The 13,455-nt window shown below is 42.3% G+C and overlaps 1 protein-coding gene across 4 annotated transcripts in view; it reads left to right on the top strand.

The window, feature by feature from the left end:
* Nucleotides 1-11,707, top strand: part of LOC113994327 (fatty acyl-CoA reductase 1-like) — a 135,767-nt gene extending 124,060 nt beyond the window's left edge. For 3 of the 4 annotated variants that reach the window (XM_039380169.1, XM_027733250.2, XM_027733251.2), the window contains 3 exons: nt 3,730-3,859; nt 5,321-5,448; nt 6,457-6,725. In XM_039380169.1, coding sequence (XP_039236103.1) covers nt 3,730-3,859; nt 5,321-5,448; nt 6,457-6,619 — 421 coding nt within the window. In that variant the 3' untranslated portion in view covers nt 6,620-6,725. Of the gene's footprint in view, nt 1-3,729; nt 3,860-5,320; nt 5,449-6,456 lie in introns of all 4 variants that reach the window. The other variant, XM_027733249.2, reaches the window with a different exon arrangement.
* The last annotated feature ends 1,748 nt before the right edge of the window (nt 11,708-13,455 follow it).

Below are 13,455 nucleotides of genomic sequence, written 5' to 3'. Positions count from 1 at the left end.
TGGAGGAACAGTGATATTCCTGTCCCATGTGCGAGGAATCCTCGTGTAAGTAACATAACTCCAGAAGTTGTCCTCCTTTACTCCCTGCCACCACAGAGGAAAATTTATTGTGCCACGTGAGAACAGCATGCCAGCACTGTGTGCATGTCAGCTGCTCTTGTGCTCCTCTGCTAGTTAAGAAGCTGGATTCAGCTGTTTGCAGGGAATTCCCTGGCTTGTGTATTGCTCTCATTTCTCCCTGTTGTGGAGGGAAACTGGTCCATAAAAAGACTTCCAGTTATCCAGGAGGTAGGCATTATCTTAGCAAAAGAGCTAAACTGAAAATGAGCAGGAATAGGCTGGAATCTCCAAACTCTGTTGAAATGGGCAGCAGTAAGAAAAAAAGCACTGCCATTACATCTGACATTTCTTTTCATAAAGCTGATTGGCATAAGTAACCAACGGACATTGCCCACAACACTGTACTTAAATGTCAAACAGACCTCAACATGATCTTCTGAACTTTAAGGTTTGCAACTTGAGCAAACACAGCCCAGCAATGAAAGTGGGAGTTCACCAAGTCTATTTTTTTTAATACAATTCCCCTTTTCTTTTTTATGCTCTACTTAAGGTCATCCAGGTATTGCTGGAATCTGGTAGAAAGCATAGTAGCAGCTCATTCTTTCTCCTTTTCCCAGCTAACTAAATATCAGACCTTTATGGTGTAAAGGCAGTAAACCACATCAAATAAAAACAGTTGACTGAGTCACTGAACCTGTTTTAAAGTTTCCCTTTAGTTTTTCCCTCTGCTTCAAACAGAGCACCTAGGTTTAACTTTCTTCCCACTTGTCACTCCCATCTGCTGAAGTACAAGCCATCTTCATGGCAGTTTCTGGAATCCTTCCCATGACCCTATGCCAGATTTGCAAGCAGAAAGGAGAGATTTCTTTGCCAGGACCAGAACTCAGGCTTCAGTTCTCCACTGTGTCCATGCTCAACTCATCATAAGGTGATGGGTAATCATATGGATTAGGTTATCTGGGAGCTGGTTATGGGTTTGTAAGTCTACTGTATATTCAGGACCAGCTGATGACCTTCACTAATTTGAATTACAGGGTAGTTCAGAGGAACTGGGCTGTAGTTCCTCCTGTAATTATCACATGTTGTACCCTGTCTACCAAAGGGTAGTTACAAGAGTCATCTCCTCCATTTTTAGACTTCTATATACAGCCTCTCCTGAGAAGTTTATTTTAGATGTAACCTTATTTCACATAAATTGCCAGATGTTGAGCAAAACTGCCCTAAATAGCTTACTGTGGGTGCTGCACATCCATCCATGACTTAGAGCATAATGTGGTTTATAACATTAGTAGTCTCCTGGGAAAATCCGTCACACCTGAGAATCTGCTCTTGCAAGGCTCTGTATGGGAGAAAATAAAGAAATCATTGCTGTAAACAGTTTTCTAGAAGACAAGATGCATTTCTGAAGTGTAACTTTTTAAGGCTATAGTGACAGCTGATATTTTCTTTGTTCCTCTCAGTTCTTCCACAGTGGAGACTTTCTGTCAGAAACCTTTTCCTCTCACAGAGGCTGCAGAAAAACGTTTCTATTCAGTTGATGTTTTTCAGTAGATGTTTCCTTCCTCCAAATTAGTCAATGTTTTCAATACTGAAATCAGTTCATATATTGATTCACAACATTTGAGCTCAGGCTGTTAAAATGAAACATGGCTTTCTTAGGTACTTCTTTTCTCTATTTGACCCTTACTTTTAGCCACCCAGATACGTTTCTCTGGTTGTATTTACAGACAGAGCTTACTCTGCTCACATGGACAGCAGGCCATGGAGACAGCCTATTTTCAAAACATAGGTGGGGACACACTCTTGATTCTCTTGTCAATTTTTCTGGCATATTCCACTAGTCCTAAAATCTTTAAAGCTATTCATGGCTTTTGGGACGCCAGTTTGAGGGGCAACTGCAGATCTTTGCAATCTAGCCATATATTATGCTTCCCAAGTTCCTAAAAGGTACTGAAATATGCTCAAAGCTTTGCCCCATAGTACTTGCCTACATATGCACAATCAGGAAGATTCATCTGAAATAATTTTAGAGTAGTTTAGATAAACTGCATTCAATCAATGTGCACATAGTTGTTGAGAATGAAGGTTCCTTTAATCTGATGGTGTGCTTTGCTTCTGAAGTGAAAGCCACTTTGAGTAGGAGTGCCTGTGTAAGGTTGTAGAGCTCTTTCAGATGGCTTTGGGAAGGCTGCACAGTTCTCCTCTGAACTGATGGACTCACTGTGTCTGTCTCTGCTGCTCAGTGCTGATCGCCGTGGCAGCGCCGTCTGCGTGGGGACAGCCCAGCCTGGCACCGTCAGCTCCCAGGCTGCCGCCTTGTATTTGTCACAGCAACCGTGCTACCCTCTGGGCAGCTCAAAATTCTTCATGAAAACAGCTCTGTTTTCCACAGAAATCAGCCTTTTAGTGCTTTCTCTCGCCCTTATCCAGTCTGAGAGGACAGGGTGTTCTCTCAAAACTGACCAAGCGCTGTACATCACACCTCAGAACAGCTGCCAGAGGCCTTTTGTACTTGTGACCATTGGGAAAACTGTAAAATAATCCTGCAAGGGAGGACAGCATTACTGCCATCCCTTTCTATATAAAACATTAGTATAATAAGAAAAGGCCAAGACACATGAGAAACTTGAACCTACATTTCCAGAGTCCTTGAAGCAAGACAAGAAAGACATGACCCTCTTGGAGTGGGTCCAGAGCAGGGCCATAAAGATGATCAGAGGGCTGGAGCACCTCTCCTATGAGGACAGGGTGAGAGAGCCAGGACTTTTCAGCCTGGACAAGAGAAGGCTCCAGGCAGACCTTCTAGCAGGTTTTCAGTACTTAAAGGGGACTGACAGGAAAGATGTGGAGGGACTCTTTATTATGGAGCGTAATCACAGGATGAGGGGGAACAGTTTTAAACTGAAAGAAAGTAGATTTAGATAACTGTTTGGAAGTTTTTTACTGTGATGGGGGTATGATACTGGAATGTATTGCCCAGAGAAGCTGGGGTTGCCCCATCCCTGGAAGTGTTCAAGGCCAGGTTGGATGGGGCTCTGAGCAACCTGGTCTGGTGGACGGTGTCCCTGCCCATGGCAGGGGGTTGGAACAACATGATCTTTAGGGTCCCTTCCAACCCAAACCATTCTGTGATTCTCTGATTGTATCTGAAAACTGAAGTTGAGCAGTGGACTTCTGAGCTTGTCCATACTGCAGATGTAGTCACCTCTGTACTGGAGCTAACTCCAAAAATCAGAGCCTTGCTTCAGCAGACAACTCAGGCTTGGGAGCAGAAGAGAATTTGTGGAGAAGCATCCACCTTGGGAGGCAAGAAATACACCTTTGTGGTTTTGCAGTCTACTGTGCAGGCTTCATCCTGGTCCAGATGGGCTCTTCACTCCACATGTGGTACAGGAGGTAGATGAGGCTTCCAACCCCTGTTTAGGAAAACACGTGTTTGCACCTATGTTCAAGCCATCAATAAAAGCTGGGCAGCATTTGGCTCTAGACCTCAGCTGGAGCAGTTCAGCTTTGCTGAGCCCATTCTCAGCATCGTGAGCAGCAGTGCAGTGCTCCTGAGGAACTGCAGTGGTTATTCATCTGGACTGGTGAAAACACCAACAGAACCAACCGACAGCTCTGCATCGGGTCAGACGTCCTGTTCACCTCTGACTTCCTCCTCTGTTTCAGAATGATGAAAATTATCAATCGACTGCACAAGTCTATGACACTCCTGCAGTATTTCTCCACCCAGTCCTGGAATTGGTCTTCAGATAATATGAATATGTTAATGAATCACCTTAACACAGAGGACAAAAAGGTAAGTGTGTCCTGGATATGGATTGCTAATCTCCAGTTCTGTTCATCTGCAGCAATTATTTTTGGTGTATTTTTGAGCTTTTGAATGACATCCAGATGACTGGAATTTACTTCAACCTGAAATAATTTATTTCCTCCTTGTTCTATTAAATAACTTATCAGGAACTTTTCATTTATTACAGGAAAATGTTTTCTCCTGAAGTGTGTTACTCTTTCTTGTGAGACAGGTTAATCACTGCAGTCTTTCCAGTTAACATGGCAGCTCTGGTGGGTGATCTAGATGGAAATTACTTGAAAGATTTTGACATTTTCATCCATATTGGTTTTAAACAGCACTGCATAGGGCAATTTAGTTAACACAGTGTATTACCTTGAACAATATGAAAAAAGTTCCTGTTTTATTCAAGTCCCCAAAGAGCAATTAATTTGCAGCATGTCAAGCTCTGTTGTAGTCTTTACATGTTTGAAATACTACTCCTTAAGAGTGGGATTGTAACTGGAAGAGTAGATTTGTGATAAGCCTGAAGCACCTTTGGTCAGCATCTCCTTGCAAACAGGTACTTAGGTATTCACATCAGCTGGTCTCACTCACTCACATCATGAAATTCTTGCACAGACTCCCAGCAGTAGAATCCAGAGTTTTCTTCCCTAGTCTGCAGAGGGAGTGCATGAAGCAAATTCTGATTTCTCAGGGCAGTGGCACTGCTCTGGCTGCAGCAGGTGTAGAGGGAACCTAAATAGTAGGAAAGGAGCTAGTTGTGCTTGGGAGCATTGGAACTAGATGATCTTTAAGGTCCTTTCCAACCCATCCCATTCTGTGATTCTATGAAAACCTCTTCCTCTTTACAAAGCCTTTCTTTGCTCTAACAAAAAAACAACTGCATGAGAGCTTGCTAACAATTTGTCCAGGAAAAGCATCTGAAATTGAGCTCTGCAATGAGATTTTTTTTAATGCCAAACACCAGTGACCCATTACCTTGACTTCTGTTGATTTAGCTGCCAAAAAGAGAATGCAGCACAGCAGAAAGTAACACTGATGCCGAGGCACCTGTTGACTCAGTGTCCGCTTAATTTATTTACACATAATTCTAGTGACACATAAAAACTACATGGAGGTTTTCATATTGAGTGGAATGCCATTTTTCTTCCATGATTTTCATGTGTGTTATGTGTGCGTACAGATACATGTATTTATAGAAAAAATTGCCACCTGAAAGATAAACATCTTTATTTTCTGCCAGCTAACACCACATTTCTGTTTGCTTTGCCCAAATTCCCATGTGAGTAAGACATGGATCGACAGCTGTGGAATACAGTGCTCCCATCTTCTTGGAAACGTGGTGACTTTGAGAATTTGAGGGAGAGGGCCTTGTCAGGAGCAGAGGTCAATGAAGAACTGATGCTTAAAGCGAACTAGTTTTGAACTGTGGTGTTTAACTTTTGCTCTGTCTTTAAATCCCAGTTGTACAACTTCGATGTTCGTCAGCTGCACTGGTCAGAATACATTGAGAGCTACTGCATAGGGGCTAAGAAGTACTTGCTAAATGAGGACATGGCTGGAATTCCAGCAGCAAAGCAGCATTTACGGAAGTAAGTCCTACTCAAGTGACAAGGACAAGACCTCCTGGCTACCTCGAATGGCATTTGAGGAAAATGATTCTAGTTACACTGCAATAATTATTACTACTGAATAGTATGGAGATAAAGAGCTTATTTCTTACGGCAGCAGTTTGCCAGTATTTCCAAACATAGAATAACAGAATAGTTTGCCATAGCAAGGAATCACAAACAAGTTCATAATTCAGTGATCATTTTCAGAAGATTTATAAGAACCTCAGTAACAGACCAGTAACTGCCTCATAGCCCAAATAGGCAGTGTGGTACAGAGCAGTGATAAAGTTTACCTTAAAAAAAAAAAAAGACTCTTACAAAAATTGAACCAGTCTCAAGGTCTTTAGGTATGAAGCTTTTTTCCCTTGGTTAAGCACTGGGAAAGTGAGACTTGGAGAACTGCAAAAACTTCTTTTGCTTGACAGAAAGAGGACAAAATTATTAGCATCTTAAAAACTCAATGATTCCATTGAAATAGATGCTGTAAACTGCTCCCCCTCCCAAAAAACAATCCCAGTAATGCAAAAGTGAAGACCATTTATGATTATTGAGTAATTTCATAACACTAAAGCCAAGATTTCACCCAAATAAGAGAACCTTATTCACCAGCTCCTGGGAGGGTCCTCTAGCCTGACACCAGTCCTGCAAAGTAAAAACCAGATAATATAACAACCAAAGCAGAAAGTATTGGACATAGACTGTCATAAAGAAAAACCTCCCAACAGGGCTTTGTTCTGTGACAGAACACAGAACAAGAGAGAACTCCAGTACAGGTGGTTCCACCATCCCATTAACTATTCCCTAACTTCAGCACAGTCCTTGGCGAGATGGCAGGGACATCTTTGGCACAGTGTCTTCACTAAAACAGCAAAGATCAGAAGTTGTAAATAGGATTTCTTACAAAGTTACCTGTAGGAAACGATGCAAGCTGGCAAGCTTCCTGTTGCTTCTGTCTTTCTCCCTGAGGTGCCTCTTTGTCTTCCCCAGGCTGAGGAACATCCGGTACGCCTTCAACACCACCCTCCTCGTCATCATCTGGCGCATCTTCATCGCCAGGTCACAGATGGCTCGGAACATCTGGTACTTTGTGGTGAGCCTCTGCTACAAGTTCCTCTCCTACTTCAGGGCATCCAGCACCCTCCGGCACTGAAGCCACCCATCAGCAACCAGCCCCTTCCAGAAGGACCTCCATCTCCTCTGATCAGCAACTATGGGCATCGGGGTCTGACAGTAGCAGAAAATTCCACTCCCTCCAACAGCAGCTGGCATTTGTTGTGCACTGTTATATGTTCACCTTTTTAATTTAACTAATGCTTTAATACATGGTGGTCTTTCTTCCATAGGACCAGGCCAATTTTTAAAGCCATAACTGAAGCTTTAGGAACAGGTCAAGCTGGAATCCTTCATCTAGAGTCTGATGTGCGAGAGTAAGGATTAACCAAAGTCATTGTCTTCCCATGTACTACTACCTAGGCTATCTTAATTCCATCTTCTTCCTCAAAAGAGGCAAATTTAAAGCATAGAACCTTGGCAGAAAAGGATGCCATCAGAGAAGACCCAGCCAAGGAAATTATCCTGTAAGAGGTCTTCCTAAAGATGCCGTTCCTTCATTCTCATTCAGTGAAATGGTACCTTATCGAAAAAACAAGATTTCACTTTTCAGTTTTTCAAAACTTGGAGGGGGAAGAAGATCAGTTACACTGGGCCAGTGAACACACAGAATAGTTTTCAGATCTTGTCTTATATTGCTACTGAGGACTGATGCTTTCAAGCCATAACTGAAGACACACATAGAATTCATGCACCTGTGTTAACTCTACTCAGTCACAAGCTGCTTTCTTACAGAGAGGTCTTTCTTTCTCTCTGGTTAAGGTTTCAGTCTATTAAAAAATCCTGGTCTTGCATTTATCACATTTGCTCAGAACAGTTTTGGAGTCTTGAAAAACGCTGTATTAACTCTGAGGACAAAGAGGAGACTTCTTAAAAGGCTGAAGAAGAATTCAGAAACTCTTTATTGTTTTTGAGGAATAAGTCTTTCTTCCCCCTGGATTTGTCTGCAGAAAACCTCTCTCCCTGTGACTCAAAACCAGCCTGACAGCGTGCTTCACGCTTTCATTACAGCCAAATCACTTTGCAATTGGTCACTTCCCCTGGCAAAGAAAGTGGAAAGACACACATGGAGGAAACACCATCGGGCCAGTTCTGCTGCCGCTGTTGTCAGTAGGCATTAAAAAGTCTGAAACTTGGGTTTTTGGAGAGTAAGTCTGGAGTTGGACTCAGTGATCTTAAAGGTCCAGCCTAAACAACCCTGTTATTCTATGACTTCTCTGTAAAAGCAGCCCTGCCCTGTGAAGTTGAACCCAAGAACCTTCCTAACGCTCATGACTATTGGAGATACTTGTTTCACACAGTGAAGTAGGAATTCCTGTGGGGGCAGAGAGAGAGCTTTCTTCAAAGTACCCAGTGCAACAACAGCCTTAGTGCAACAGCAACAAATCTATCGTGCTGTCAGATTTTCAGAGCCAAATCTAATACTGAGGTATTTTGTATTCGGCTAACACTGAATAAGCACTCTAAGATCAGACTTCAAAGCAGCTAGTTTTTGAAACTTGAGTCTTGTGTCATGCTGGCTGTCTGAAAAAGTAATGTTACATCACAACAAAGTGACACAGTTGCTCTTTTGCTAGCTGGGAATAGCAGAGTATTTACAGAGTTGGCATTCTTCAAAAATTATACTTGTTTTTGGCAGTAAAGGCAAGAGCAAGTTATGATGACAGTATATTTATATCTTAGGCCTTCAAGCTAGTTCAGAAGTCTTTCTAAAGACGCAAGGAATTTATCTTCCCCAGAGGTCTACCTTCCAGCAACTCCCAAAGGATGTCTGCAGCAGAAACATGGTGTCCAGAATGGCAGGGCTCTGGCATCGCCTACCACAGACCTTTGTGTTTTTCACACATTACTTCTGATCCATGATTAATTAGATCAAGCACCCAGTTTACAAAGGTGCAGATTTCTTAAGCTCTTGCCTCGAAAATGTACTTCCAAAAGGAAACTGGTGCTGGTTTTTAGCTGCGTGTTTTCTAGCTTCAAAAAGCTGGCAGGACATGCTGTGCAAGGTGTCACTGCCTGGGAAACCTGGAGCTGTGGGTTCAGGTGCTGGGGACCAGACATTTCATGTCCAGTGCTGCCACAGAAGTGTCAGTGAAGGTTAGTGGCATTATACTTTGCTACCCTGGTGGGGCTAAGGCAGGTTGCTGTAGGGATTCCTCCAGAAAGGCTGAATTCCCTCAAGTACATAATCGAGTCATCAGGCATCTTGCAGTCTCCTTATCTGAAAGGGTAAAAAACCAAAGCAAACCAAAACTGTAGATGACTTTGAAACAAACTTCCATTCAAAAATTAGGAAATAAATTTTAACTTGTATCCTAAGTGTCTTTTTAAGAGTGCTTGCCTTATGTACAAAGAGAAGCAAGTCTTATGACAGACAAAAACTTGGGTGTCAGAGAAAAGTCAAAGGTGCAAACCTTGCTACCTTGTCAGTCAGCTCTGTTAAGAGTAAAGTGTCCCACCTTCCCTTCCCCTTCCCTGGTCATTCCATGCATTCCTCACAATATGCCTGTAGGTATTCACAGCTGTTTGCTGTATTGTCCCAGCAAGTCTCAGGTGTATCTTTGCTCACCTGAGCATATCCGGACCTGTTTTCTGAACACGCAAAAAGATGCTCCAGGTTTCACTCAGAACAGCGGTGGTGTGATATTTTAGGGCTCTTCAGCATTTTCCTGAGGGTAACAGCCACAGCAAAACTACTGCTCAGCCCTGAAGAAACAGCAGGAGCTGCTTGGACTGTTGGAAAAACATAGCTGTTGCAGATGGTGTTTGCTCTTCTGGAGACCTTTCACAGCCCACACAGCACTGCCAGCAGCTGGCTCCAGAGCTCTGGCCTTGCCTGGGGCGGATCAAGCTGTTAGCTTGTCTAACACAGACATAACACGCAGGGAAACTTGAATCTCTAATCCACTTTCTTGTGGCTTGAGATGTTTTCAGGTGATTTGAACCACAGAAGTATTTCAGAAAACCTCGGTGGAGGGGCTGACGTGCGGTGATGGCCTCCGGGTGCCAGTCGTGACTGTCATCACAGAGAGCTGGGCCCGGTACAAGAACTTGTTCTCACCCCAAGCAGTGATTTTACCTTTGATGGTTTACTTTGTGCTCCTCAGTGGATTTGTGTGTGTGCTCTGAGGAAACCCAAGTCTTGGGGAAATACCTAAAAGAAAACACCGAGTGACAGACACTTCTTTCCTTCTCTATTCTCTTGCTCTTTCACGTACACTCACAAGCTTTTGACAAAAGAAAAGCCAAATGCAGCTGCTACTGAGTTAAATCAGAGATCCGTGGTGACAAATTATTGCAAAAAACTTAGGAGTGGATATTGCTCATGGCTGAAGGCTGGAGCTTTTAATACCTGATACCTGTGAGCGGGTCTCAAGCCTTGTTTGTTTTTCCACTGGTAGCATGGTCAGTGCTATGGGGAGGAGAGAGGAACTAGGAGGAGCATTGCTAGGCACAGAGCATCCAGCTCAACAAGGCAAGGGACACTCGAGAGATCAGAGAACTGTGAGCTGCCAAACTCAGAGGACTCTCCCCCAAGGAGTGGGGAGGAAAGAGATCTATCAGCATTTTGACACCAGTTCAGTTTCTTGTGATCGAACATCCAAACTAAAAGGCTCCTCTGTCCTTTGCCCAGCTGCCTCCAGGCAGCATAAAGAACAATGCTGGCAGTCACAAAAGAAAATACCGGCCACAAGGCAGTAGGATGGGATGATTTGCTTGTACCCCCTGAACTTGCAGTGATTTCAGCCTCTCACAGTGGGAGAAGCCTGCACAAATAACGCAGAGCACTGCAGAACCTGATGTGCTCATGTTTTGTTAATGCTCTGCACACACACTGGTCTGTGGGCTACAGCTGGGAACTGCTGTGCCAGAGCAATGAAACACTGAATATCATTTCACTGTCAAACAGCAATGGGCAGAACCTTGCAATTAACAAGTATCTTTTTAATTACATTGCGATCACAAAAAACCCCCCACAACAAATCCCTAAAATTAATCCACGCTTAAACTGCCTTTTGACTGACAACCAAAATTCCAGCATGTCTCTTACCAAATAATAAAATTCCTCACCCCTCCACACTCCTTTTTTCCAATAACTTTGTTAAGAAAATACAATTCTTTCTTGGTAGAGATGTGGGGTAACAGACATACTGGTATATTACAGATTGTTGGCCCATTTCCCACCTCCTCAAGAAATTTGTTCTTTTATATTTTCTAAGATAACATCATTACATATGCCTGTGTGTATAGCTGCATCTTTCAGCACCAGACAACATACAGAGATGGAAAAACTCGTGGAGCTCATACTGAAATGCCAGGCTGTGCTTGTTTGGTGTGCACTGTTCCACTTCAGTTGCAGACAAAGTGATTAAAACATAATCCAGTTTCCAGTGTAAACGAAACCCGACCTGTAGTACTTTTAACCAATTCATTGCCATGAATAAGCAACTGGGAAAAGAGGGAGGGGGGGGCATCCTTTTGGTTGTAAATAAGCTACAGCTTCATGGTCAAAAGCATGCTGTTGCTCTTCCAGCGTTGACGTCCTACCGCTGAAAGCAAGGATGAACTTTTAGTACAATTGGATCCTTTATTCTAGCACAGAGTAAACAACATACTGTACATTCCCCAGAAGCCAAGTGGTGAATATCCCATTACATGGTGCTAAATATCAGTATAAAAGTGGTACAGACTTGCTTAATAGAATTTAAATCCAAAAAATAAAGCATATTTGGGGAATAATTAAAGATGAACTGTCCCACTTTTCTCTATTGCTTAAAAGCCAAGTATGAAATGAGTTGTTTTTTTCAGACTAGCAAAAAACCACTTACAACAGGTTTCTTGTCCTTACAAAATCTTGGCAGACCCCAGTTTATAGTAAAAAAAGTACTCTCCCACTGTCCAAAGTTTCTACGGTTCTATCTGCTATTTCTGTTCTCTTGTTAGCTATGAGACAACTTACTGTTAAAAATCTTAATTACAAAGTTTCTAATGTTAAGCCGTAATCTTTTGAGCTCTCAAATCAGATAAAATGATGAAATCACAAATTATGTGAACCTCAGCCATAAAATTGTTAATATGATGTTTATGTTATTTGAAACATTTAATAAAACAAAATATTTTAAAACTATGGTCACTTCACGTTGCTTAAATTGCCGAAGGTCTTTGCAGTTGAGCAGAGGCTGCATCTGCAGCACATTTGTTCACGTCTGTCGGTAGAACAGCAGCCCCACCTAGAGGCAGCTGCACCACAAGCAAGGAGAGGGGAAACCCCAGATTTTAAAAGCTGTGACAGCGAGACTTTAACCTGGTGTGACCTGGAAAGGCCCATCCCTGATGAGTGTCCTGCGAGAGTGATTAAGACATGTCTGCAACAAAGACAAACTGAGAGTAACCCAACCAACGTCCTTGAACAACACACCATTTGTACCGGAGTCTACACCCCAAATTGTTAGTTTTAGAAGGTAAGGACTCTAATTTACACTTGGTGTTAACACATAATGCTCTTTTGGTGTAAAGAGCTTTTTAAGTCCAGAGAAATATGGTCTGATTTTATTTCATAGACTCATAGAATGGGCTGAGTTGGAAGGGACCTTAAAGATCATCTCATTCCAACCCCCTGCCATGGGCAGGGACACTTCCCACTATTCCAGGTTGCTCAGAGCCCCTTCCAGCTTGTCCTTGAACACTTCCAGGGATGGGGCAGCCACAGCTTCTCTGGGCAACCTGTGCCAGGGCCTCCCCACCCTCACAGGAAAGAATTTCTTCCCAATATCCAGTCTAAACCTACTCTAAGCCAGTTGGAAGCCATTCCCCCTTGTCCTTTCACTCTAGGCCTTTGGAAATAAATCTTGTAAAAATCAGGACTCCACTAAAGTTTTTGCAGAGGCAAGTGTGGGGGTGGGGGAAATAACCATGGTTTATATGTGTTTCCAAGAAGTGTACACAATAATGCTTCAGGCTGTTGGGTAAACTCTTATTCTAGCAATTCTCAGGATTGCCTAGAACATCCTGACTCTCTGGCAAACACTTCCAGGTACTTCAGACCATGCCTCCGAGGCCATTCAGAAGCAGTGGCACAGTAAGATAATGAAATCACCTTGACTAATGAGACTAATGAGAAAGTTGTTTACTGGGTTGTTTTACAGTTAGAACAGTTTGCGCCTTTTCCAGGTACGAAAAAATAAATCCAAGTTGCTGAAATAAAATCTTCACAGTTGATAAGTTCAATAGCCAGAAATCACTGGCTGTCCAAAGCCATCTCAAGCTCTGAGTTCAGGCACTGTCAGTGTACCTGCTGACAGAGATAAAGGCACATCGCTCGGAAGTCTGGTTGGTCAAAATCTTTGGCATTTACAGATCTATGGATGAACATATGAGTGCACACAGACATACATACACAAAATTTTGGAAGACAGGTTCAAATGCCTTTCAGAAATGTCTGTTGTTACAATCCGAGCGGGGAACAAGAGGTAACAGGTGAGGATGGACTAGTATTTTTCAGTTTCTGTCTAGCACTATTTAAGAGGAAAAGCATTTCATTATCATAAATTTTTTTTTAAATTAAAATTATTTTAAACTTATGAATTTGTTACTTTTTGAAACAATTGTTTATCAAAAAGCAAACTATGAAATATTTTCATCTTGTATTACTGATAAATATGTTTTTGTCAAGAATCAGAAATCATTTTACCAACTGCTTTCCAGAAATCATATTTGTTGTAGCAAGTTTTTCATCTTTGACTAATCTCACCAAATCACAAATACATTTTCCTTTAAATTCCTCCAAAGTAATTTTGGTTTAATTGAAAAACTAAGATCTTGATAAAAGCAAAACAAGGAACAACTGGACCAACTCTGAAAAAAAAAGCCTGAAGA

Source organism: Pipra filicauda, unplaced genomic scaffold (assembly GCF_003945595.2).
Source record: "Pipra filicauda isolate LSUMZ 115617 unplaced genomic scaffold, ASM394559v2 scaffold188_size1440453_pilon, whole genome shotgun sequence".
Lineage (NCBI taxonomy): Eukaryota > Metazoa > Chordata > Aves > Passeriformes > Pipridae > Pipra > Pipra filicauda.
This window is presented reverse-complemented; position numbering and strand designations above follow the sequence as displayed.